This window comes from Topomyia yanbarensis, chromosome 2, assembly GCF_030247195.1.
Source record: "Topomyia yanbarensis strain Yona2022 chromosome 2, ASM3024719v1, whole genome shotgun sequence".
NCBI classification, from domain to species: Eukaryota; Metazoa; Arthropoda; class Insecta; order Diptera; family Culicidae; genus Topomyia; species Topomyia yanbarensis.
In genome coordinates, this window is record NC_080671.1 from 336,123,603 (window position 1) to 336,148,261 (window position 24,659).

Consider the following 24,659-nt stretch of genomic DNA (forward strand, 5'->3'; position numbering starts at 1 on the left):
ATTGAACTTCTTTATATTCTTGAAGGAAAAATTATTAAGGGAGTCCCTTGGGCTGCACTTCTTGACTTTTGAATTTTGAAGAGCAATGAAAAACATTGACGACCTCGAAACATTGATTACATTGACGTTCAAACCGCATGGGTGTCGGGTAATTTGTAATCAGAAAATTGATATTTTCACCAGTATTTTCATAATCATAGCTACGTTGGCAGCTTAGACCCTTTGGTACACGCAACCATAAAATAACTTACAGAATAAGTTCTTTTAACTTAAATGTAGGTACTTTTGAGCTGTGCGTCGCTTTCGCACTTATTAGTGTTGTCAAAAACAAAACGAGAGATTCGACTCAGTCGAGGTCTTCCGTGCAGTAAGGTACTTTTGAGTTGTTTGGGGCAGGAGCGGATCCAGAAAAAAATTTCGGAAAGGGCCAAAATTTCAACTTTGAAATGTTCATTGTGCAATACGTAATATGAAATACCCTCATTTAATTAAAATCGGGTTTGGAATCTAGTTTGGAATGATTTTGAACTTGGAATGAATTTAAAATAGAAACTATTTTAAAATTTCTCAAGAACTTAAAAATTTTCGGGGGGGTCCGGACCCCCAAGACCCCCCCCCCCCTCCCTGGATCCGCCACTGGTTTGGGGTATACTCAAAATTAGGTAAATTCTTCTTAAATTTATGTAAATTAAACTCAAGGTTGAGTTATTATTTTTGCCGTAGTTAAATGGAAACTACTAGAAAAACTCGAGAAAGAGAACTGCGGAGACTCCATTTTGGATCGATTAGATTCGCGTTTAGCTGTCAAAAAGCGAATCCAATCGAACATTGCCTATCCTATTGGACGTGTTGCCATACGACGCCGGGGCATACGTTGCCAAAAATGCTGTTTTTCTCTCCGCAGTTCTCTTACTACAGTTTTTCTAGAAACTACCTTCAACACGGTTTACCTAATATTACCTTCCTGCACGATACCACGAGATTGAGTCAAAAATACTCAATTGTAGGTAGTTTTTCGGAGGCGTGTAGATTATCGCTTTTTTAACCATGGAACACGCTCACAAATTTCACAATCTCTCAGAATAGTGCATGCACCCCTCGTGCTGAGCAGGTCACGTTCACAAGGGCAAAAACGGGACTTTTCGGATTGTTTTTATTTACATTTTGTACTTGCATCTTTGCGGTCGGCTAGTTTCGTAAACTTCGACCAATTTAATTGGATTTATTAATGGAATCTAAAGATGACGAATACTGGAATGATACAGCAAACAAATCATTTAATTTCGATGATGATGAGGTATTCATTGTTCGAAAAAAGTGTCATATAAATTTAATAATATTTACTTCGCGCCACAGGTGGCAGTCTTGGAAATTCCTAGCACTAACCGGCAAAGCCTTTTTGGCGAAGGCACCGCTTCGGAAGTGAATTACTGCAGTGTTCAAAACGAACTTCCACTGCATATGATCATTTCCGATGCAAATTTAGCTGACGTGCTAGCGGATCAATCGCGAAACGAAAAGGCTCTGCCCAAAGGAATAAGCCTGGATGAGGAGGTAAAACTGCTCAGGAAAAAGTTGCAGCAATTTAGCTATGCTCCATCGACTGGTGCGGTGCTGGCAATGCTGATACTAGGGAAGCCCTGTTCATTGGAAATGTTTCGTTCGTTACATGAAAAAGAAGAACTACTAGACGAAGCAATTGCTAGCGGGAACGGAAATGCCATTATGAAGGTGGTACTCTTTTTGGAACGGACGCTGAAAAAGAAGCTTTTCTATAGATTGCTCCAGACTCGTCCCGAAGCTGTCAGTCATTATGTGAATTATATGTCGATACGGCTGAGGGTTACCGAGTGTACGGATCTGCTGGTGTAAGAGAAGTGAAAATTTCACTCACATTTCATTGAAATCATTATTCCATGAATTTATTACTTGTTTATAGGTTCCTTGGCAGACATCACGAAGCTAGCGTAAGTATAGTTGGATTATAAGGATCCAACAAAAATGTAATGATACCAATTTCTTTAGCTATTGCAATTTTCTATCTATGTTCGAAGCACAACAAACATTGAGTTCAAGCGACAAAGATTGAAAAAGATCTATGCTGATTACTTTTCACAGCCTGGAGCGAATGTCTTTTACGCTCAACTTGTAGCGAATTACATTAACCTGATAGGTATGTTTAAAAATTATAAATTTACCAAACGAAATGAACGCCACGCGATTTACTCTTTCAGAGTTTCAAATAGCTGAACAACATTCAAACAGTTCGACAGTCGGTTCCATTCTAGACAGCTCTGTGCTCAATACGCTATTCTATGTCTGTGGAAAGTACAAATGGGGAGATACTTCACTGCAGACCAACGAGAACCCCTTCAAGCTGGTAGAAGCGCACCAGGTAGCTCAATCGCAATTTGAGTGGATTGCTCTGAATGAACGAGCAAAACGACAGGCTTGGCTTGACTTTGAATACATTTTCGAAAAGAAAGCGTGGCTTATTCTGAAGCAAAAATCTTTCAACATACATATTCCGCTGGATAAAACGATTCTGCGTTTGTTTGCCTTACATGCACCGGATCCAGTACTGAGTAACTTTCTTGGTAAAGTAGAAGATCCTCAGCGAAGATTGGCATTAGCGAAAAAAGTTAATGCTAAAAAAGCTATCGTTGATGCACTGGTGGCTTTAAAGGATCGTACTGAACTAGAGAGCTATCGGAATACTCTGGATGCAGGAACAGAAGAGCGATTTTACGCTGAAAATGCCATTAAGTCGTTGGTAAGTTCAATCAATATTAATATTATTCTTATGGGTTGAAAATTCTTTGTTTCTAGAATAACAAGTGGAAAAGTGATGCCATTAAACTGATCAAATGAAACTCTCAGAGTTGACCTGTTATACACTGAATCAAACAGTATTTAATTATATGATTTATTTGCAATCGCTTACTGACCGAATTCGTAGTCTTATCACATCCTAGAATCAGTTCAGAACAATTAGATTTTTGATTGCTCTAACAATATTTTCATCGCAGACTAGTAAACCGTTATCGTCCTTAGAGATACTACCCATTGGGAGTGCATTTGAGCAGCCAGTCTTCTTTGTTGACCTTGCCGACGCATGAACCGCTGCGCACTTTGTTTTTTGGACAATCTCCTTCGCATTAGCCGATGTAATTCCAGATCCAGGCATAATGACAATCGATATTTCTTCTTCCTATAAGTATATGTAGTTATTGGAAAATTACATCAAAACCACGATTATAGCAACAACGAAGCCAATTACTTCAGTTATATCCACCAAGCGGGCCACATTATTCACCCCTTCAATGGCTGTACGTTCAAAGCCACTAGTAAGAATAGTGCTGAAACCTAGTGAAGCAATAACTTTTAGGTTCTGCACCATTTTCTCCACAGCGGTACAATCGAAGGCTCTGTGGAATGTAACCGGTTTTCCAACAGCCTGTGTTTCCTTCACAATCAATCGGCAATGCTCGGAATGGATTTCTCCACCGTCGGTCAACGCACCAAACACAAAACCATCGGCACCGTTTTCGGCTAGCAATTTCAAATCATGCACCATAATCTTCATCTCCATGTCGCTGTAGCAAAAATCGCTCCCCCGGCGGCAACGAATCATCGCGTACAGCTGTGTCCGGTAATCGTTCGTCAGCACAAAGTTCCGCACCTCTCGGAGTAGTCCAATCAATGGGGTTAAACCACCCTCGCTGAGTGCGGCACAAAGTTCCAGACGATCGGCACCTCCTCGTATGGCAGCCAAGGCTGATTCGAACGAGTCGATACAGATTTCCAACAGTGGGGACATTGAAATAGTAATACACGGATTCAACACAAGTGCGTATCGACGTACACTTCGATAAGCGGGAATTGCTCGAGAAGCAAAACAAACATTTCGAACATTTCTCGAACGTCAAATAATTGCATTAGTATTGAGACGACTTGGTTATATGAACCCACTGTATCATTACTCAAACAATATCAGGGGAAGATAATGGAAATATAGTGCCGCGAATTCTGCCCTTCTTAGAACGATCATCAGGGAATAACATTTTTAACGGGCTGATGCAGCCTACGATATTCAACTGAATGAACAACATGGATATTTGAATGAGTATTTTTTCTATTCACCGCGAGTCGAATCGGGTTCATTTTCAGCCGTCAAAAAAGAGCTTCGATTATTTTTAACTCTGCTCACCAGAGGTAACAACTCTATCCGCTTCTGTCATGTTTCTGTACTCCTTTCTCGTCTCCTAGGTTTGTAGAGGATCAATCGATTGTTAATAAATATGATGAAATATACTAACAGTATTAACCTGCAGAGGAAATTCATAGTAAATGGGACTGTCACGCGGCAGTATACTGTGATATATGTTCTCTTAAAATTGATAATCCCTGTTCTAGTCGCTATTGGTATTTTTTAGGACAGAAATTATGAATTCCGCAAAACATATTCCGTTCATTGGATACACCGATATATTCACCGCTATGAGCCCTGGCCGGTACGCCATATCTCAGTATTGAAACACCCACCAGGAGATGTCCCGTGCTGCATCTTGCTCCTCCAATGTTCGGCGTGATTCTAGCCAATACATTAATTGTCCTCGCAACCTTTTTACGTATATAGTCGACATGGTTGTTGTAATTTAACCGATCGTCGACCATCACATTCAGGTGCTTCAGTGCACGTATTGATGGGATTGAGTGTCCCCCGACGTTGATTACGACGCGATGGGTTTTTTAGTTGCTGGCCTGCACTGCCTCCATCTTGTGGTAAGCCAGTTGCAAGTTGGCATCAGTCATCCAGGTTTCCACGATGCCTATTGTCTCTGCCGTCAATATCTTCATCTACTTAAGGGTCTCGTCGGTTATCGTCAGGACAACCTCATCTTCAATGTCGACGATCCCAACTCCTCTGCCCAATTACAGAGTTAACACTCGTTTGTACATTATGTTCCAGAGTGTTGCGCCGAGTATGAAGATCTAAGGTACTCCCGCGTGACCCCAATCGACCTCATGTTGTAGACCAGTACTGTGTTCTGAAACTGTTTAAAATCTTGCACAAATAATCTGGGACTCGCTACGACTATAGCCACCCAACTGGCACGGTTTAAAGCTTTCTTCGCGTCGAAGCGTTCTTCACAGTAGCGATTACCCCTTCTCTTTTGCTTAAATGCTTTCTCCGCACTCGCGATGATTGCGGATGGCGTCCATCGTCGAAATCCCTTTTCGGAGTCCGAAATGCCTTTGCGATAATCCTTTCTTATTTTCAGCGTAGTTGGTCGGCCTGTTGAGGATGGCTCTTTCCAGATGTTTACCAATAATATCCAGTAGGTAAATAGGCCGATACGATGCTGGATCTTTTTGTAGCTTTCCTGCTTTTGGCAGCAACACCAGCTTCTGGATCTACAATCTGTCCAGGTATTTCTGTAGTACTATTCTGAACATGTCCAGAAACGACAGAATCGCTGTGTTCAGTGCCACGATACCGTCCGGATTTCAGTGCAGGAAGGAGTTTCGCAATATAGCAAAGCCTACCCTTTATTTTCCTAAAGGAAAAAACGGATGAATTCGTCAGTAACTGACACCAACTTGCAGCCAGTTAGACGATATATCCAAACTAATACCAAATCGGCTCCAGTTAGACTTTAAATCCAAACAGATCACAGTGGTAGCTCGGTTAGACAAGCACAGAAGCTCTAGGTCGCAGACGAGAAAGGTAAAACGAACTCTTGTCTTTTGGCAGAAGAGCCAAACGCCTGCGAGTATGCAACCTTTATTTTTTCAATCTTCTTCAAGAGAAAAGCGGAGCATTGTGGTTTACTTTGGAAATTCCGACGCTGAATGGGCGGGAATGCAAGTAGAATCGCCAATTGTACGATGTCTCATTATCGGCTAGAGAAAATAATGGCTTTGCTAGAAGCTGGCTTCGGCGAGCAGCATCTAGATCCATTATTGTTTGAGAGCAACTAAAGTGTGTTGAAGACGCTAGGCATTGACAAGTTCAACGACTCAAAGAAACAGATCGCCATCCTGTAGAGAGGGTGGACAAGTCAGACAATAACGCCTGACCTGAGACTAACGTTCGTACCTATACCGCAGTGCAAATATTGATTCGGACCTTTAGGGGACTTGTGGGTAAAATGAACAGGGGGGGTAAAATGAACAGGTAGCCAAACCAAGTCAATGTTAGTTAAATTTATAACAAACTTCACAGAAACGTGACCTGCCAAGTATTCAAAGGATATTGAAATAATTTATTTTGATAAAAAGCTGTCGAATGTGAAATAAATATGATGAAAACCAAAATCGGCATTCATGTTTGTCGCTGATGTTAAATTCGTCATGTAGAATATAAGGTCTTTTGTGGTGAAATTTTAATTTTATTGTGAAAATGGTGTTACATGACAGTAGTTGAACCTCTCGCAGATATTTCACAGCAATAAGTAGGGATCAGGACAAATCGGCTCAATCGAAACGGCTGTTTGAAAATAAAATGTCTTAGGGGGTTAAATGAACAGGTTGTAGTGGGGGTAATATGAACCATCTTGCTGCACCAAGTGCCAAGCCTCAAAATTAATCGCTAAGTTCAAGTTGCTATATCTTCACTGTTCTCCAACAGATCCTTAAATTTTAAACACCTATGGATAGCCCCAAGTTTGTAGATGTGTTTCCATGTCACGGAATTGTAAATTGGTTAGTATTACATGAAAATTTAATTTTTCCGTGACAAGTTTTTTTGCCTACAAAATGCCCTGTGTGTATGCAATGCTCATGAGCCGCTGGGACATCAGCATTGCTCGGAAATTGCTTTTCAACGCTAAGCATTGCATACATACAGAACATTTTGCAGGTCACTGGAAGATGTTCATTTTACCACCAGCACATGTTCATTTTACCCACACGCTATAAACATGTTTCTTTTTTGGACATGTTTTGAAATCAAAAATAATGTTTGAAAACTTGTGTTTATGTCGAAATATTTTCACCAAATATGTACAAAACATGTCTAACAAGAAATGTATAAGGTGATTGTAGTATTTCAATCACTTATTAGTTAGAAAATAATGACTTTGCTTAACGTGTTCATTTTACCACCAGTTCCCCTACCTAGTTGCAGTATGAATGCGCTCAAAGCTCTCGAATGTGTACAACACTCACCGTAGTCGGACGTCAAGGACCAATATCGCGCAGCTTCGGGACGCCAAGGTTGCCCAAGACTACGCACAGCGGCTGGAAGCAGCACTACCCACAGAAGAATAGCTGGGCGCAGCTACTCTTGAAGATGGCTGGAGGGAGATCCGTTCCGCCATAGGAAGTACTGGTTCGATGACGAATGTAAGCAGTTAATAGAGGAGAAGAATGCAGCACGGGCAAGAATGCTGCAGCACGGATCGAGACAAAATGTGGAGCGATACAAACAAGCACGGAACAAGCAAACCTCGGTCCTCCGGAGAAAGAAACGCCAACAGGAGGAGCAAGATCGCGAAGCGTTGGAATCAGGAATCAGAATATATTGGCTTAAATGGCACGTTCCCCGTATGTAGTCGGGGATTTGTGCCTTGCCGTGTGTTTTCATCATTTCCTGAACGAAAGGAAAGGAGGCGTGGGGAAGTAGAAGGGTGGGAAAAATAACAGCACAAAAACAAAAATAAACAACAGGTAAGTTAAACTCACAAGTAGTTCAACTTGCCTGCGAATAAGCCTAAAGCTCTTTACCACATTGGATAAGAAACTTTAGTATGTCTCTGAGTTTCAGTCGTCCAAACATGGTTTCGTCTATATAAGGACGGCCGAAGACTCGAAATCGCAATTGCGCTACCGCTGGACAGTTGCATATCAGATGATATGAGGTTCCGTAGTCGGATTCACAAAGATCACATGAAAAAGACTCAGCGCGCTGAATAGTTGCCATGTGATAATTGAGTTTGCAGTGGCCGGTTAAAGCCCTGGTCAGCATGCCGCAGTGGAGCTTCGAAAAATGTAGGAGATTTTTCGAGATCACTGGGCACGGTTGTTCTAGAAAACGCCTTTGTTTGGCGACACGTTTGTAGATTTCTCCAATAATGGCGGTATCCAACTTGTCGAAATTGGCAGCGCGGGCTCAGGACCAACGAAGTCAATCGCTGAACCCGACCTGCCCAATTCGTCAGCTCATTCATTTCCAGTAATACCAGAATGTCCGGGCACCCAGACAAGGTAGATAGTGTTGACAATGCTTAGTTCTTCGATTTGGGTTCGGCACGCGATCACTAGCTTGGACCGGGATTTGTTTGAGCTAAGGGCCTTGATTGCAGCCTGACTATCGGAGCAGAAGTTTATAACTCTGCCGGACAAACTCAATTGAAGGGACGATTGTACCCCGCATATAATCGGGGTTAATAGAGGAGAAGAATGCAGCACGGGCAAGAATGTTGCAGCACGGAACGAGACAGAATGTGGAGCGATACAAACAAGCACGGAACAGACAAACCTCGGTCCTCCGGAGAAAGAAACGCCAACAGGAGGGGCAAGATCGCGAAGCGATGGAACAATTGTAAACGATACACGTAAGTTCTACTGAACTTAGACGGCAACCTTCTTACGAACGAGTGTGAGGTGATTGAGAGTACTATGACGAGCACCTCAACGGTGAAACAGCCGAGGACGAAGGCGGTATGGGAACGGATCTTGGAGCACGCGCAGAAGACGATAGGCTGCCGGCCCCTGATCTCCATGAAGTCAAGGAGGAGATCGATCGGCTGAAAAACAACAAAGCCCCCGGTGTAGATCAACAATCCAGCAAGCTATCAAAATACGATGGTGAAACACTGGCTAGGCCACTGCACTGGGTAATCGCCAAAATTTGGGAGGAGGAGATTCTTCCGGAGAAGTGGATGGAGGGTGTCGTTTGCCCAATCTACAAGAGTGACAAGTTGTATTGCAGCAACTACCGCGCGATCATACTACTTAGCCCCGCCTACAAGGTCCTCTCCCAAATTCTTTACCGCCGATTTGCAAGGGAGTTCTTGGGGCACTACCAAGCGGGATTCAAGGGTTCCCACGCCACCACGGACCAAATATTTGCAATTCGGCAGAAGTACCGCGAATACAACGTGCCCACACATCATTCGTTCATCGATTTCAAATCGGCATGACACAATCGATCGAGATCAGCTATGGCAGATAATGCACGAGTACGGTTTTGCGGATTAGTCAAAGCGACGATAGATCAGGTGATGTGCGTTGTTCGAGTAGGGACACTCTCGAGTTCCTTTGAATCTCGAAGAGGATTACGGCAAGGTGATGGTCTATCATGCCTGCTGTTCAACGTTGCGTTAGAAGGTGTAATAAAGAGAGCGGGGATAGACACGAATGACACGATCTTCAGGAAGCCCGTCCAGCTTCTTGGCGTCGCCGACGACATTGACATAATGGCACAGAATTTTGAGGCGATGTTGGAAACGTACATCAGCCTAAATTGGACTTGCCATCAACGTTTCGAAGACAAAATACATGGGAGGAAGAGGTTGTAGAGACGACAATGTGAACCTCCCATCACGAGTTTGAATTGACGGTGACGAAATCGAGATGGTCGACGAATTCGTGTATTTGGGCTCACTGGTAACCGCCGACAATGATACCAGCAGAGAAATTCAGAGACGGATCCTGGCGGGAAATCGTGCCTACTTTGAACTCCGGAGGACGCTCTGATAGAAAAAAAATTCACCGCCGCACGAAGTTGATTATCTACAAGACGCTGATTGGACCGGTGATCCTCTACGACCACGAGACCTGGACTATTCGGGCTCGTAACTATCACTGAATTTAATAATGGGTTTCTCAACACATTTCTTTGTTTGAATTAAACAAACTGTATGGTTCATATTTTAAAATATTTAATTTAAATTGTTATACTCAACTCCGAAGCTATGATTAGTGTGTCTCTAGTTCAAATCAGTTGCATCACGCCACATTATCGCCAGAAATGATCTTTATTGGTCTTGTATGGGTATGTATTATACCTACTAATTCGTTTATACGGATTCTCTTATGTTTCGGTTCTATTACGTTACGTTTGAGTTTCACTTGACTATAATTCGGTTAGCAAAAAAAGTGGAAGACTCGCAAACTTTGGTTTGCGTCAGTAGTGTCAAAGGTGTGTCTCGGTCACCGTCCGAAACCAGCACCAACTACCTTAAATGTGTGCAATTTTCTCCGGGAGATGTTGTGTATTCGTCGGGAGAGCGGAGTTTTTTTAGTTACCCTAACATTTACACGAAACGGTTTATCCGTGACAACAAACAGTGACTACCTGCGGCTAATAAGTTCGTTTGATTTAGAATTGATGCCGCTAGTCGGTTTCCTGCGACGAGCAAAAGTTGTGGGTATGTGCCTAGACTGGCCCCAATTCATTCATTTAGGCAGCACGATTTTCTTTCCCGTGGAGGTATAACCGGATTAACGATTCACAATTTCTATATTCGAATAATGGTAGTTTGGTTGTTACGTTTTTTTCTGTTGTTGGTGTAATTTCTTTTTCGTTCAACTTGTTCGAGTTGTGATCTCTGCAGAAAAATGGCAATCGGGGGTTTTTGGGTTCGGTTTACTGTTTAGCAGTTTTTATTACGCTTTTTTGTATAAATTTGTTTCAACGGTTTGCCGTTTTTTTCTATCGTACTTCCTAGAAATCTAGAGATGAGTTTGATGCTCTCCACGAGTGTTTATATATCCCAGATAAAATTTACGGTCATTCCACGTATGATTTCGCTTTGGCTCACAATTCGCCAGAATATTTTCTCTCTTTTTGTCTCATGATAGTTTGGTTGTTTGTGAATAAATAATGCTGCATTTCGCGTGGTAGATAATGTATGCGCGTGTGTGTGGTTTTAAGAGTCTCGTCGTTGCTTCACGATAATCGTTATAAAGTTGTGAGCTCATCATAGGGGAGCGCTGTTTAATCCTCCTCTTCAGATTCGCTTTCTGTTGAATAAATAATAAATAATAGAAGTGATGAGAAAAATTTAAAGCTTGACATGAGATTTTTCAACGGTGAAACGAGAGGGGAGCCCTTATTTATTCTTTCGTATTTCCTTGCTCGAGAGTATCATTAGATTCATAGCTGACCAATTTGATGATTGGTCATGAATCTAAGCAAGGATTTTTTTCTGTAGCCTCGCACAATTTGGGAAACACTAGGACTAGCTATCATGAATCCCTACTCAAAGCAAGGCGTTATTTGTTTTCCAGCAGGTTTCATAGTCATCTAACAGGTCATTCGCAGCTTACATTAAGTGTAGTTGACGACCTTGAAACATTATTAGTTTATAATATTTAATATAAATTCGCAAAAATGATTAAGTTGATAATCTTACAAAAAAAAATAACCATCATCGCCAATTCCTTTCTAATATACACTCAAGTTTTTTTTACGCGGTTTTTTTCGCGCGGTATTTTTTACTCGGTTTATTTACGCGGATTTTGAAATTTACGCGGTTTCAATTACGCGGATTTTGAAATTTACGCGGTTTTCATTTACGCGGATTTTGAAATTTACGCAATTTTTGAAATTTACGCGGATTTTGGAATTTACGCGGTAGCCATCAACGAGGTTACCTTTAACGCGAATTCTTAAATTTAAGTGGACTTCATTTACGCGGATTTTGAAATTTACGCGGTTTTCATTTACGCGGATTTTGAAATTTACGCGGTTTTGATTTACGCGGCATGTATCCTCCGCGTAAAAAAAACCTGGGTGTATTTTGCAAACAGGAATAATAAAATTCAATATTAATTTTACAAATGGCTAGATTATTATCAACTTCTTTTCGCTGTAGAGTGGCATTTCTCGTGAAATACATTACCACCCATCATCATAGTACAGCAAGGCTACAAACTTTTTACGTTGAAATTATAGAAGTTTAAGAGAAATCAGCCAAACGATCGTTATAGTCTTTTAACCCTATTGAAGAATTAATATTGAATTTTACCAAAAGAAAAATGGCCAGTTCAATCAACAATTTAGAAACTGTAACATCAAACTTCCCCGTTAAACAGGATTCGCAAGAAGTTGTATCGACTCCTTTAACCACAGATAGGCTTGTGTTAAAATGCCTGTCGGCGGTGAAACGGAATCAAATTTACTGTAGCATCCGATTACGACCAGACAGCGACAGTTCCAAAAGGAGGATCAAAGTCCGGGGTTTACGCGATGCGGTTCAATTGCCACGAATCGAGATCACTTACCTTCTTCGGCACTTTGCAGCCATTCGATAAACTTCTTCATCTGCTCTAAAAAGTGCATTTTGCCCTTGTTCGAGTGTCCTTCCTTGTACCATTTAAGGATCGAGTCCTCAGAAACAACCTCGGCTGTTGAGAAAAAGAGATGTACAAAATTAATCACTCTATCGCAACATCAGTGAAATAGAAAACGTACTTTTGTAGAACAGCAGCACGATCTTTTGGAACGCCTTCATAAAGTTCATGTTTTCGTAGCAGAACTCCTGCACCTTCAATAGCAGAGCCATCTCCGAGCGATCGGTGCTGGTGAATGCTTCGAACAGTTGCGTGTAGGTACGCAAGTGCTTCAGCGCTTGTTCAGCCACCAATTCTTCCTTCTTGTTCCACTCGGCTAGCGACATTATGGTGTTCCAAATCTGGAGGAAAAGCATACGGGTTGTAATTTGTATTCAAACTGTTGAAATATCCGCTAATGATCTTAACAGGTGTAGGATTCCGAAGAACACATTTGTTTGGAACCAACAATACAACACATTTCCTTCGGAAACCACCCTTTGATATGGCAGCCATTTGGAACCATCCTGAAGTTTAAGAATCTTCGAAAACGGATTTGTCTAGGTGCCACTCCGTTACGAAATGATAACAATTTAATAGTGCTAGAAGCGTCAATACTTACAAGACCGATGACTTCATGTTCGGGAATGTTTGATCTGGCCGACATATCCTTAATGTCGGCTATAATATCTTTAGCTGATTTGTTATCGTTAATATCGTCGACCAGTAGCTGAATATAGAAGGAAATGCATTAGCAAATTAACGAAACTACAATAATACTGCTGCAATACAATTAAAAAGTCTGTTATAAATCTTGATGCACGCGACAGTACTAATTTAAACCGTCGAGTTCAGTATGATTTAGTTTTATTTTTCCAGAATTAGCAAATGTGCATCATCTATTGGGAAAGTTGATGTACTAACCAAAATTCTGAAAATAGTCGTTCAACTTATTTCCTTTGTATAAGCAAAGGCCCATTTAATAACAGCTTTTATGTGCTAGAAAAAAACAGACACGTGAATTCGTCAAAGATTGCAACAGCTAACTGTGTCAAACTTGAGGCTGGTGGATGCTCCATACTTGTCACGCGGAAAAGAGGATCATCCACTGAAACAAGGTTGACCTGATTTACTCTGGCACATGGTTCCACACCGATCGCTCTACCGGAGAGAATTGCGACCAGTTCTACTAATAATGTGCGTTATATCATGCGATTCTTCACTTGACAGAGAGATTGATTTTTACAATGTTTTATTCAACGATTGTCTGAACCATTAGAGACCTGCGAGGAAGTGGTAACTCTTCCAGCAGGCACTATGACAGGAACAGTTTGATCTAGGCCACCGGACTGAACAAAGCACAGGTGAAGGGATGCATTCGTTCTGCTTAATAGGTGGACAGAGTTATTATCGAAATGGTTACCAAGTCAAAGTGAATCACATGATTTCTAATTATGTTTTGTTTTCAAAAGTATCAACAACATTGCAAACTTTGATGGACGTGTCTATTTTTTAACGCAAACAAATTAGCACGCGCTTTCTGCGTCGTTTGTGTCCGAATGTATTTTTAACTCTAGCTCAGAAAATGAACCACCTCCTCCCAGTTAAAATACAATAACCGTTTGAAAAGCTGTGCATTAGGCGGCAGAGAGTACTCCTCTTTGTCACTCCGAAGAGAAAACAAACAAGAGCAACAAAAACACACCCGAATTAATATTGCACACAGACGACACCCACCGACAGATTGAAAACCAAGATCGGCGGGCTCTAATTAGGTGCTTCCGCCAGCGATCAATCAACATGTACCGAGAGAATGTCAACCTACCTGCGTCAATTCGCGTTTCGCTTCCTGGCTCGCCTGAGCCATGTGAAGCTTGAAGATGTCCGCCAGGTCCTTCTCGAAGAAAACGGCTTTGAGGTACTCCTCACTGCGTTTATTGATCGGCAAGAAGTCCAGTAGACGGATGTCGAGACCGCCCTTGCGCAGAACCGCTACTAGCTGGGACGCGCCCTTTTCCTGCTTGAAGGTGACGAACACCTCGAGCAGGAACTCGAGTGCGAGACCATCCTTCGTCAGGTGCTCGTTGTTCAACACAAGCAGCACGTGTGGCGGTATGGAATTGTTTACTGTTGAACGAAAAAACGATTAGTTATATTCTTCCTTCGAATGAGCATCAAGGTTTGAGTAACATCGTTCGTGTTACTGAAAGAATTGTCCTAGCCCTCATTGACATCGCAATCTCATTTCTGATACAAGAAGAGAAAGAATGTAAGCAAAAGGATAGGGATATTTAGTATAGGCACACAATTTTGTATTAAAGACCATCAATTTGTCGCATTGTTTCAAATATCCGGGGATCCAGGTGCCAAAGCAGTTTTGTTTTTCAATATGAATAACACTTACCAATCCACAACGCAGTCATACGAGCTAGCTTGAGTCTTTCCAGTGGAGTAAAACCCTTGATGAAGATTAAGACCTTCTTCATTTCCTCCTCAAACATTTTCTCGAGGTACTTGTATCGACGCATAAGCCGGGTGAAGATCTGGAAAAGGTAAAAAAAATGATCAGATGAATGTGGATTCCGGTGCGATCTAGGCCACCAATTTAGATGCCTTCTAATTTTTTTTTGTTGGAATCCTAGAAATGGTTCAATCCCAAAGCATTTGAAAGGGAATGAATTCAAGCAAAAGATTCCGTTTACTGTTGCACAATTGTCCACACCAGATAAATTGGTTAGTTACATTAACTGGCTCTAGCTAAGTATGTGCAGAAATTATAGTTCCGTTTCAATATGGTTCATGTTTTTGTTCCTTGCATTCAAACAACCAAACGAGCAATATCCAAGAACTGCGTATATTTCTGTTTTGGTAAGTGGTGCAATTCAGATTTCTAGAATCAGTCGCACAAAATTTTGCTATCTGGAATAAACGCGTGGAAATATTACTGGGTCTAGATAGTTTTATTCCGAAGTATCGATTGTAGCGAAAAATAGCGCAATTACAGTCTTAAACGCGGATTTGAAATTGTCTTACATCGAGATTCAACTTAGAAAGCCTCGAAAAGCGGCCATCTTTAGAAACTATAAACAAGTTTTTCGTTAAAAGTTTTCTAACAATTCCCCACATATATTAATTGATTTTTAAGAATAATGTGTAGAACGTAGCGAAAAAACTGCGTTTTTCGTATTAAAAGATTAAAGCCGCCTTTTGAAAATTTCTCAGTTGAACCGTAACCATCCAAGAAGCTTAGCTTATGCTAGGCTGGATGCAGAATCCAAGTTACTCACGGATTAAACACCTTTGGAACCACATCATACGTTATTTTACGCTGTTGTCAACTCATATTCGACAGTTTTCACAAGCTGCCCGTAATAAAGTCAAACTGATATTGAAGGGAGTCAATAAATGTTGTCTGGCGTTTTCTTGATTGTGGATGATCCTTTCAACGTCTTAAACAAACGTTACAGGTTTCAAGAAGAACAATGAACGTGTTTCGAGAAAAACGATCAACGATGGCCCAAATGTTTACGCTGCAACAAATTCTGGATAAATCCAGGGAAAACAACCTGCGGACTCACCACCAGTTTGTGGATTTCAAGGCGGCGTACGATTCAGTGACACAAAACGAACTATAGCAGATAATGCTTGAACATGGTTTCCCGACAAAACTGGTTAAGCTGACTCGTATAACGCTGGATGGATCGAAATCAAGCTCAAAATAGTCTGAGAGCAGAGACATCCGACTCGTTTGTCACGTTAGATGTATTGAAGCAGAGTGGCGCACGCTCTAATCTATTGTTCAACATAGCACTCGTTGGTACGATACGCAGAATTTGCACAAAGGAACGAAACCATCAATACGAGATCTCACATGCTTCTGGACTTCGCGGAAGACATCGACATCATTGGTGTTGATCGCAGAGCAGTGGAAGAGGCCTTTTGGTCTTTTAAAGGTGAGACTGCGACAATGTGATTAAACTCTGACAAGACAAAGTACTTGATAGTTGGTAGAGAACAAGGCAGTCCGAACGGTGTTGGTTACAATGTGGAAATCGATGGGGTATGATACAAGAACTGTCTATGGTCGAAAGCAACGCGGTTGCTTTTGGTATATTTTCCCCGCTTTCATCCCAGAGACGGTCGAAAGAATGACCAAAGAAACACTGAACTGCAACGAGCCTATTGAAGTTATTCCGCTGATGAAAAAATTGACGTCAGTACCTTTTATGTCGGCTCTTAATTCAGATACATGGCCGCAAGGCATACTTTGTTCAGGGCATTCGAGGATAGCCGTATCCAAAACATATGGTACATACTGACCGATTTCCCTCCGACTTCAAAGGAAACATGCAATCCATTGATTCAACTAGGCCCATCTACGATCCTATAGAAGACACGGCAACGAATAGCAATGCCGCTATATCAAACTAAATCGCCATTGTGAAGGAGTGTCGATGTCGAGCGCATACTGAGACGCAACTCGTTTGGTATCATGGAAGCCCTGGATCCCCCACCACAGTCGAGCCTTTGCCGCCAGCGTTCAGCAATAGTCCCGATCCTCTGTACGTGAGTGGAGAAGTGGTCTTTTAAGCCGCCATTGTGTTTTTATTGAACACCCTTCTGCTGTAAATTGTATGCATTGGACATATTCGGTCTATTCGGACTCATTGAATGCTTACTCAAATCTCGAACCATAAGACACTAGCGTCACGAAATCACTACTTTCAACTCAGCCACGAATACAAACAGCAAAACAAGCGAGCTTTCCCCAGACACCTGCGGAGCGTCGAAGCTACACTGAAATCTAAGCCTAAGTCGTTAAAGAAGACTGGAGGCATACCGGCCAAGATCCAGTAACCTGACAATCTAAAATAGATTTGGTCATGCTTCGGAGTACCCGGATTGTTCGGCAATGATGATGATGATGAGAAACCGTAAAAGAACCACTGAAGACTGTACATAACACAGCGACTGTCGGCGCACAATTGTGTTCGGAAACTCTAATTGAGAGATAACAGGTACATGAACTGCTCAGTACAACAGCCACAGTCCCACAGATGTGTTGGGTACCACCAGGAAACGGCAGGTAGAAATACCAAACTAGGAGCCGATTGTCTGCAGTGACTATACAGCCTTTAATGCATAAAGGTCCTACAATGAGTAACAGCAGGCTGAGAAAAACGCTGATCTTCATCTTACATCATCATTTACTTTCTTATTGAGTCTTATGGACGGGACAAACTAGTAATGGCATTTTGCGTGATATTTTCGAAACTAAGCGGTTGATTTCAATTGTGCGAAGAGTCATAACTTCACTCGCGTAATAAACGTTAGTACGGTGAATGACAGATGATGATGTTCTACCGATACTAGAAGCAGACTATTCGGGTGCTGAAAACTGGTAAATGGCAATGGGAAATAAATAAACTTGATCGAACCTATACAAATCGAGAGTAATCGTCTGTACGAAACAATCCGCTGCGTGTACGGAATGATCTCTAATGATGTCATGACTATGAAAACAGCACTCCCGAAAATAGGAGCACGTCGTTTGGCATAAGTCAGTATGTTCATTAATTCGTTAATGTTCATTTGGCATAACAGCAGGTGACACAAGCTTTCGTTTGGCATAATGCTCAGTTGGCATAATGGTCGTTTAGCATAATTAGAAGTATACATTGAAATCTGTGTTATATTACGCGTTGACACAAAATGTGGCTACGCCACATCGCTTTAAGTATGGTGCTATCCGACATCACTGTGCTCCGTCGGACTTAAACTAGTTGCTAGCCCATATGTTCGAGTAACCTGGGCAAACGAGTTGATCATAGGTTTGCTTGCGAGGGTCGCCGCTTCCGACGATAGTCACCTCGTCTGGCGGATCCTCAGCGGATTTGCGCGACTTCGGATCCTTGGTCTCAGTTATAAGACAAAGCCAAGGGCTATTTGGTATTTGGATTCAACGAACTGCTCATATTCCAGCGGAGGAATCATCAACCCCTAGACTTGAGTAAACCGGGCAAACGAGTGGATCACTAGCTTAATTGCGAGGGCTGTTTTGTATACAAATTCATAGGATTGCTCATGTCTGAAAAATGGAAACAACCCTTATGAATTTGAAAAATATATGTATATATTTGCCAGAAACATAAGGGTTGATTCCTTCTTTCAGTCATGAGCTGTTCATTAAATTTGTATGCCAAATAGCCCTCGCAAGAAGACCGGTGATCCACTCTTTTAACCGGTGTACAAAACTTAGGGGTTGACTCCTTTCAAACATGAAGTTTTTGAATCTTCATGCCAAAAAGTTCTCAAGCAAACTGTTTGCTCGGGTAACTTAAGGGGGAGGGGGGGGAATGCGTAAAGGTTTCAGCCAGGCATTGCATTTATCGCTCATATGAGTAAATGCGCCCGGATAGTTTGCTACTGCGACAATAAAAACTCACATTTTCACACGAAAAGTTATTGGCACTCACACAACTTCTCCGGATAAATACAACGTGTTATTTCTCCGGATAAATAAAACAGCCGGAGAATGAGTGAATGAGTTTATCACGGTATCCTTTTGGCGTTCCCTGCTTTGCTGTCGTTATTCCAAAACACGATAAAACAAGTCCATCATACTTCTTTGCCGCTTTTCTTTGTAATTAAGTGTATTTTTTGAAGTTTTTATTGATTCCCACGAAATTAAAATTTTATCACCTTCTCCGGTGAGAAGGAAAAAGTCAAATAAATTTTATCCGGAAAATCATTCTCACGCTATTTGTGGAGACGGAGAATTTTGCGACTCATCTTATCTCGGAAAAGTTGGACATCGGATAAGCTACTTCTCGCGTGATGGAGAGAGAATTACAACCCCTGCTTTCAGCACTTCTTTTGCGATTTTTTTTAGAACTCTGCGTTAAGCAAATTTAAACTTTTGTACATTATAGTGAATCATTTTAAAAATACTCTGTAATTTTTCTTTGAAAAAATATTGACAAACGACTCGGTGACGAAGCTTTTTGTAGAACGTTTCTGGAAAAAAACATGATTTGTGGCGTTACCTGTCATTCAAAAACCAGTTCACCGATTTCTTTCAAACTTTGCATACACATTATATGTTAAAAATACATAACCCCTTCGTTGAGTTTTTAGGATAATTTTTCATTAAAGGGGGTGTTTGCTCATAAAAACGCGGAATTTATCGTGGAAAAAAGTAATTTTTATTGTAAATGAGTAAAAAAGCCCCTTAATTGAAAATTTACATCAAAAACTCAACGTAGGGGTTAGGTATTTTAACATAGAATGTGTATGCAAAGTTTGAAAAAATTTGGTCCTGTAGTTTTGGAATGGCAGGTAACACCGCAAATCATGTTTTTCCAGAGACGTTTACAAAAAGCTTCGTCACCGAGTCGTTTGTCGATATTTTTGCATAGAAAAATTACAGAATGTTATTGAAATGATATACTATAATGCACAAAAGTTTTGATCAATTTGCTTCACGCAAAGTTTGAAGAAAATCCGCAAAAAAGTGTGTTTTTCACGCTGAAACCCTTACCCCACCCACCCACTTAAATATAAAGGTTGATTCTTCTTTCAAACAGAGCCCTTGGCTTTGTCGCATGAGCGAGACCATCCTGTGATCCACTCGTTTTCCAGCATCAAAGTTAAAGCGATGTTGCCTAGCCACATTAGGCATCAACGCCTAATAACAGAGAATTCAATCTATATTTCAGGTTATGCCAAATGACCATTATGCCAAACGACGCGCTCCTCCTAAAAATCGTCTTCAAAGTGGTTGCCTGTTTTATGTGATACGCTCATTTACAATCCTTTATCGAAGACCAACCAATCGGCTGTCGATAAGGATGATTCTTGACAGATCAAATATTCACTCCACTGGCAATCCTCGATAAATCTCAGGAATATATTTTGATCAAAATCAAGCATCAGGATGGAAGGTCGATGGAATGTCCGATATGAAGGTCTGGTGTGCGAAGTAACGGGTCTATCATCAACTCTTCAATTGAAATGTTCAATAAATGTATCTCGCAGTGAAAAAAAAGGAATGCTGCTTTAATGAAACACGTTTCTAAGTATACTCTAAGTCAACGATTTTAAACACTTTCAAACTTCAAACCTCTTGGGAGTCGTGAGGGAGTTTCTGGGGGTGCGTGTAGATTCTTTTTACAGATGTATATTGGAATTTTAAAAATTTTTTGTAACAGGCCTTGGGGATCCGCAACAGCCCAGGACGATCTCGAAGAGGTCCGTGGTACAAAAAAAGTTTGAGAACCACTGCTCTAAACTATGAATACTAAGATAAATCCCAAATTTTCCTTCTAATACCCATTTTTTTCTTTTATTTGAGAAAAATATTTTAGTTTTTGTTGTGATAAGAAAACCGATAACATATTGCCAATGGTGAGGAAGTTTTCATCTATATCTTGCATATTTTTTGCGTTCGCAAGTCTAAAAAACAAACCATCGAACCAAAACAGTTTATTTCCATCATCAAAGAGGTAGGGCTTCAAACGAATACTAGTCTGGTTCGCTTGGTCCAATAATCGAAATGCACGGCGGACCAATCATGGCGCAGAAAATAACCGCTTTCACAAAATCTATTATTTCCGTTGTTTTCAGTAATTGTACATTCTACGGAATTATTCTGTTCTATTCTAACCCTTATACAGCCAGTATTGAAAAGCATCCTGGAAAACACTGCAGTTATTCTGAAATGTTTTTCTTGTCAAGATTAATATTTGAAGCAGATTTTCATATGTCGCAAATATTAAAACGGCCAGGCCTACTGTACAGAGTTGGGTTTGAAGATGTTTCAAAATTAAACGGAAATTAAATTATGCATTTAATACATAATTTAATTAACGATTTATTTTGAATCGTGAAGTAGGAAGAAACGAGGACAACCGTACCGACCGTTTCAATTTAAAGGGGATATAATAAATCGTTTGGAGTGACTTTGCTAAGAAGGTTAATGTCACTCCTTTGGTCCGTTGGGATGGGACAGAGGTATTTACACCTTGCCCTGGCTAATAAGCCTAGGTTAAAGCGCCTTTACTCGCTCTATTTTTCCATTGCGCGTTCAATACTTTTGTCTACACTTTCTAGTATTGACCAAAACAATGAACGTCATGGCCGTTAACGATCACACTGCAAATAGGAAGGCAGGTATTAAAATATCCAATTGTTCAATGTCGAACGAATGCCGATGGCAAAGTCGAGGGTTCTGTTGGCAGAGCAAAGCCACAGTAGCTCAATGCAGTGGGTGGTTCGCTGAAAAATTGTAAAAGAGTTAAATAGGCATGCATGGAATAGGACTCAAGGAAGCATCAGTGGGTGAAAGAATTCTCCAGCACTGGAAGTTGTATTTTTTTTAATTTGACGGGATCGAAATAGTCAAAATCGAACTCCTCCGTACAACGGCGCATTGGCATGAACATGTACAAATCACTAACACGTCAATCGGAAACCAATATCGATTGCACAATTACTTTAAAACGTTTCATATATTTTCATTTTGAAGATATGACAATTACATAAACATACAATAGTCGCTAGAACTATATAATTGACAGATGAAAAAGAAATATGAATTGGATTGATCTCACCAGATAATTGATTTTAAATCACATTAAAACTCTTTCGATTCCCAACAGCTACGTTTGATGATCAGCATCAGCATTTATTCTTGAAAACAGCACACTTATTTTCACTGTTACGTTTCATGTAAGACTAATCTCCAGCAAAATAATAGATGTGAGCACGTATACTTCGCTGAAGTTTCTCGACCACGAATAGGACGTTCTCCACCACGAATCGTAAAACTTTTGCTTCGATTTAAAAATCTTGACAATCATACTTGCTTTACACTCTCGTCTCTTACATTCTTCGACACAAATAAAACACGGTTGCTTGAAAAATTCAAGTTGCCTATCACTAAAACTGATGTTTTTCATCGCGCATAACATGTACTTGTTTTCATAAATTTCAGAAGTTCACAACAACTCATCATAATAAAACAAACTTTGATCTTAAAATCTTTTTAAGTACAGACCAACGACGGAACCTTTCGAATTTTTTACAAATTTGACGTGAGCCCATACATTCTACGGAATTAGGTACCAAATTGTTTTCCAATCAGATAGCACAAACAGCTAATTTGTTCATTCAGCACAACTCGAATAAAAGCAATAATAGTTGGTGAAGGAAAGATTTTATCCATATGTATGCTTCTTTCCACCCATCGAAAATAAGAATGATAGTTGGCGAAGGAAAAGATTTTCTAATTTAATTCGTTTGGGTGCTTTGATAGCGCACGTATAGCTGCACAAACTAATCCACGGAGACGAATTCTAACAATCAGCTTCTGTCGCGGTGTTGACTGGCAGTCTCCGGACATCTGACAAGGTTGGTTGATTCGTTGCTTCGTTCGCACCAAATGCGAATGATAATAGAAAGAAATCTATAGCGGACTTACTTTAAAAATAGTTAATCATTTGAGTGTACGGTTTGTGCACCATATTGATGGCTCTGACCGATTAGCTAAAAAAATCGTTTCCGTGTACTTTTCCAGATATTTTTTCTGCGATCTCCAAATTTTAATACATGTCTGAACATATTTCTGACAAAAAGGCGAAAAAATTGATTAATTCCATGCAGTACAACAAAAGATATGAACGTTGCAAACCTCGCACAAATTTTCATTCTAAATTTTGAAAAGCAACCCCTTGAAAAGTGAGTCGTTAGTTACGACAAAAAATCAACCACCATGTCGAAAATTGACAAATTTGGTCAGTTATCAAACAAAAATTATAGAAATGCAGCAACAAAATCGGTGTTTTGTACGTGATTTCGTCCTGGAAAAAATTCCCGTTTTTAGCGGTTAAATTCTAAATAGAGTGGAGTTTAGCCTGGCACTTCAATTTTACCCATTTTCTAAATCCATGTGACAAAACTTATCATATCGAATAAGTCAGTAAATTATCAAGTATGTAGCACAGTACTGTAACAGTGCCTTTATTAGTTACGGAATATTATATCTAAGTTACATGGCATAATTTCAAAATATGTGACACATAATTTTATAGTGTATCGCAAATTGGCAATATGCACGCTCTGATTTCCAGTCTGTTATAGATTCTACATTCACTTCCACAATTTCAATTCCTTTCAGTTTAAAGATTTGATTGAAAACAAACTTACCTGCTCATGGTTACGCATCGATTCCATGTCTTCCGGTGCTGCGAATAGACAGCGATCGGTACGTGGTTTCTCGCCATCTTGTGAGATAGATCCTCCGGGTACTGCAAATAAGATGAAAGCACAAAATGTACACCCACGGTTAGTCGAGAGGAAACTCAAAATCTGTTATTGGACTCGATGTTGCAACAATACATACCAAGTAATCCACCAGCAATCAGAATATCGAATAATACTTCTCCGTAGCGACGATAGTCAAGTTTGTTACCGGCACTGTCTAAAAACTTGGAAATTTGCTCTAGATCGTCAGCTGCTTCAAGACCTGCAATGACCGCGTCACGGAATCCCGTGGGATCATTCTTCTCTCTTTCATCTGTAACAGGAAAAAAAAGAATAGTTATATGAATTAGTATCGTACGGTTAGCTAACATAAAGCAACGGGGGGATTGGGTGAAGCAAAAAAAAAAACTGCAGAAACCGCAGTGAATTGCGTATCGCAATAAATAAGAGGGTAACAAGTGGAGATTGCGTCAATACACGAGGCTACGAAGTAAATCTGCGGGTTCAAGGTTAAAGTGTCATCGTCTCTGGATAGCTAGCTGAATGTTTTTGTACGAGATGCCTATTTGTGCCATGAGTCAAACAAACAGGCTCACAAACAACATAGCCATAAATAAGATGGAAAATATGCAAAAGACAACTTGGAATTGAGCAGACATAAAATACAACTATTATTCTGCAGTCTAGTGCCCTCAATACATTAATACCAGATGATAGACATTATTCATTCTGTGGTCGATGCGAACCGTGCATCTGCGGTGACGCAAGCAGCGATGAATAACGTGAACTCCGTTGGAAACAACGTGACTTTGCGAGAAGTAAAATATGCTGCGATGTGGGGGCAGAGGAAGATGGATCCTTCGCATTTCATCCTTCTATGGCGTCGTGGGCGAAGTTTGCTATTTCATTTGTGGCCATTGTGTGTTGAAAGTTTATGGAAAGGCTGTGATTACAAATGATTGCTTCACGTGATACAACGCATGGTCGATAAGAAATTTGCTACAACATTAAAGTAGCTCAAACAGTGAACTCATACAAACCGGTCAGGTAACGCTCACTAGTCGCACACATCGTTACAAGATAGAACAGATTAGGTAAAATCGTAACATTTG

The 24,659-nt window shown here is 40.6% G+C and overlaps 3 protein-coding genes across 4 annotated transcripts in view; 1 reads left to right on the top strand and 2 right to left on the bottom strand.

Annotated features, from left to right (window-relative positions):
* Positions 1 to 1,176: 1,176 nt before the first annotated feature.
* Positions 1,177 to 2,923, top strand: LOC131684017 (vacuolar protein sorting-associated protein 16B). The gene is made up of 6 exons (XM_058966484.1): positions 1,177 to 1,297; positions 1,357 to 1,868; positions 1,940 to 1,967; positions 2,026 to 2,173; positions 2,235 to 2,773; positions 2,830 to 2,923. The coding sequence occupies exons 1-6, from the start codon at positions 1,229 to 1,231 to the stop codon at positions 2,869 to 2,871; spliced, it is 1,338 nt and encodes a 445-aa protein (XP_058822467.1). The 5' UTR covers positions 1,177 to 1,228; the 3' UTR covers positions 2,872 to 2,923.
* Positions 2,827 to 3,918, bottom strand: LOC131684018 (copper homeostasis protein cutC homolog). The gene is made up of 2 exons (XM_058966485.1): positions 3,281 to 3,918; positions 2,827 to 3,211 (listed from the first exon to the last, which is right to left on the bottom strand). Exons 1-2 carry the CDS (start codon positions 3,818 to 3,820, stop codon positions 2,978 to 2,980), a joined length of 774 nt encoding a protein of 257 aa, XP_058822468.1. The 5' UTR covers positions 3,821 to 3,918; the 3' UTR covers positions 2,827 to 2,977.
* Positions 3,919 to 10,583: 6,665 nt separating this feature from the next.
* Positions 10,584 to 24,659, bottom strand: part of LOC131684019 (protein krasavietz) — a 29,890-nt gene continuing 15,814 nt past the window's right edge. For both annotated transcript variants that reach the window (XM_058966486.1, XM_058966487.1), the window contains 8 exons: positions 23,687 to 23,860; positions 23,491 to 23,591; positions 14,690 to 14,828; positions 14,111 to 14,412; positions 12,908 to 13,015; positions 12,428 to 12,647; positions 12,238 to 12,360; positions 10,584 to 10,974 (listed from right to left, as the gene is read on the bottom strand). In XM_058966486.1, the coding sequence (XP_058822469.1) occupies positions 10,949 to 10,974; positions 12,238 to 12,360; positions 12,428 to 12,647; positions 12,908 to 13,015; positions 14,111 to 14,412; positions 14,690 to 14,828; positions 23,491 to 23,591; positions 23,687 to 23,860 (1,193 nt within the window). In that variant the 3' untranslated portion in view covers positions 10,584 to 10,948. The remainder of the gene's footprint in view (positions 10,975 to 12,237; positions 12,361 to 12,427; positions 12,648 to 12,907; positions 13,016 to 14,110; positions 14,413 to 14,689; positions 14,829 to 23,490; positions 23,592 to 23,686; positions 23,861 to 24,659) is intronic.

Coding starts and splice junctions, on each gene's coding strand:
- LOC131684018 (XM_058966485.1), bottom strand. CDS start 3,820: ATGTCCCCACTGTTGGAAATCTGTATCGACTCGTTCGAATCAGCCTTG. Junction 3,212..3,280: donor GCTTGGTGGATATAACTGAA/GTAATTGGCTTC, acceptor ATATACTTATAG/GAAGAAGAAATATCGATTGT.
- LOC131684017 (XM_058966484.1), top strand. CDS start 1,229: ATGGAATCTAAAGATGACGAATACTGGAATGATACAGCAAACAAATCA. Junction 1,869..1,939: donor GAGTGTACGGATCTGCTGGT/GTAAGAGAAGTG, acceptor ACTTGTTTATAG/GTTCCTTGGCAGACATCACG. Junction 1,968..2,025: donor GCAGACATCACGAAGCTAGC/GTAAGTATAGTT, acceptor CAATTTCTTTAG/CTATTGCAATTTTCTATCTA.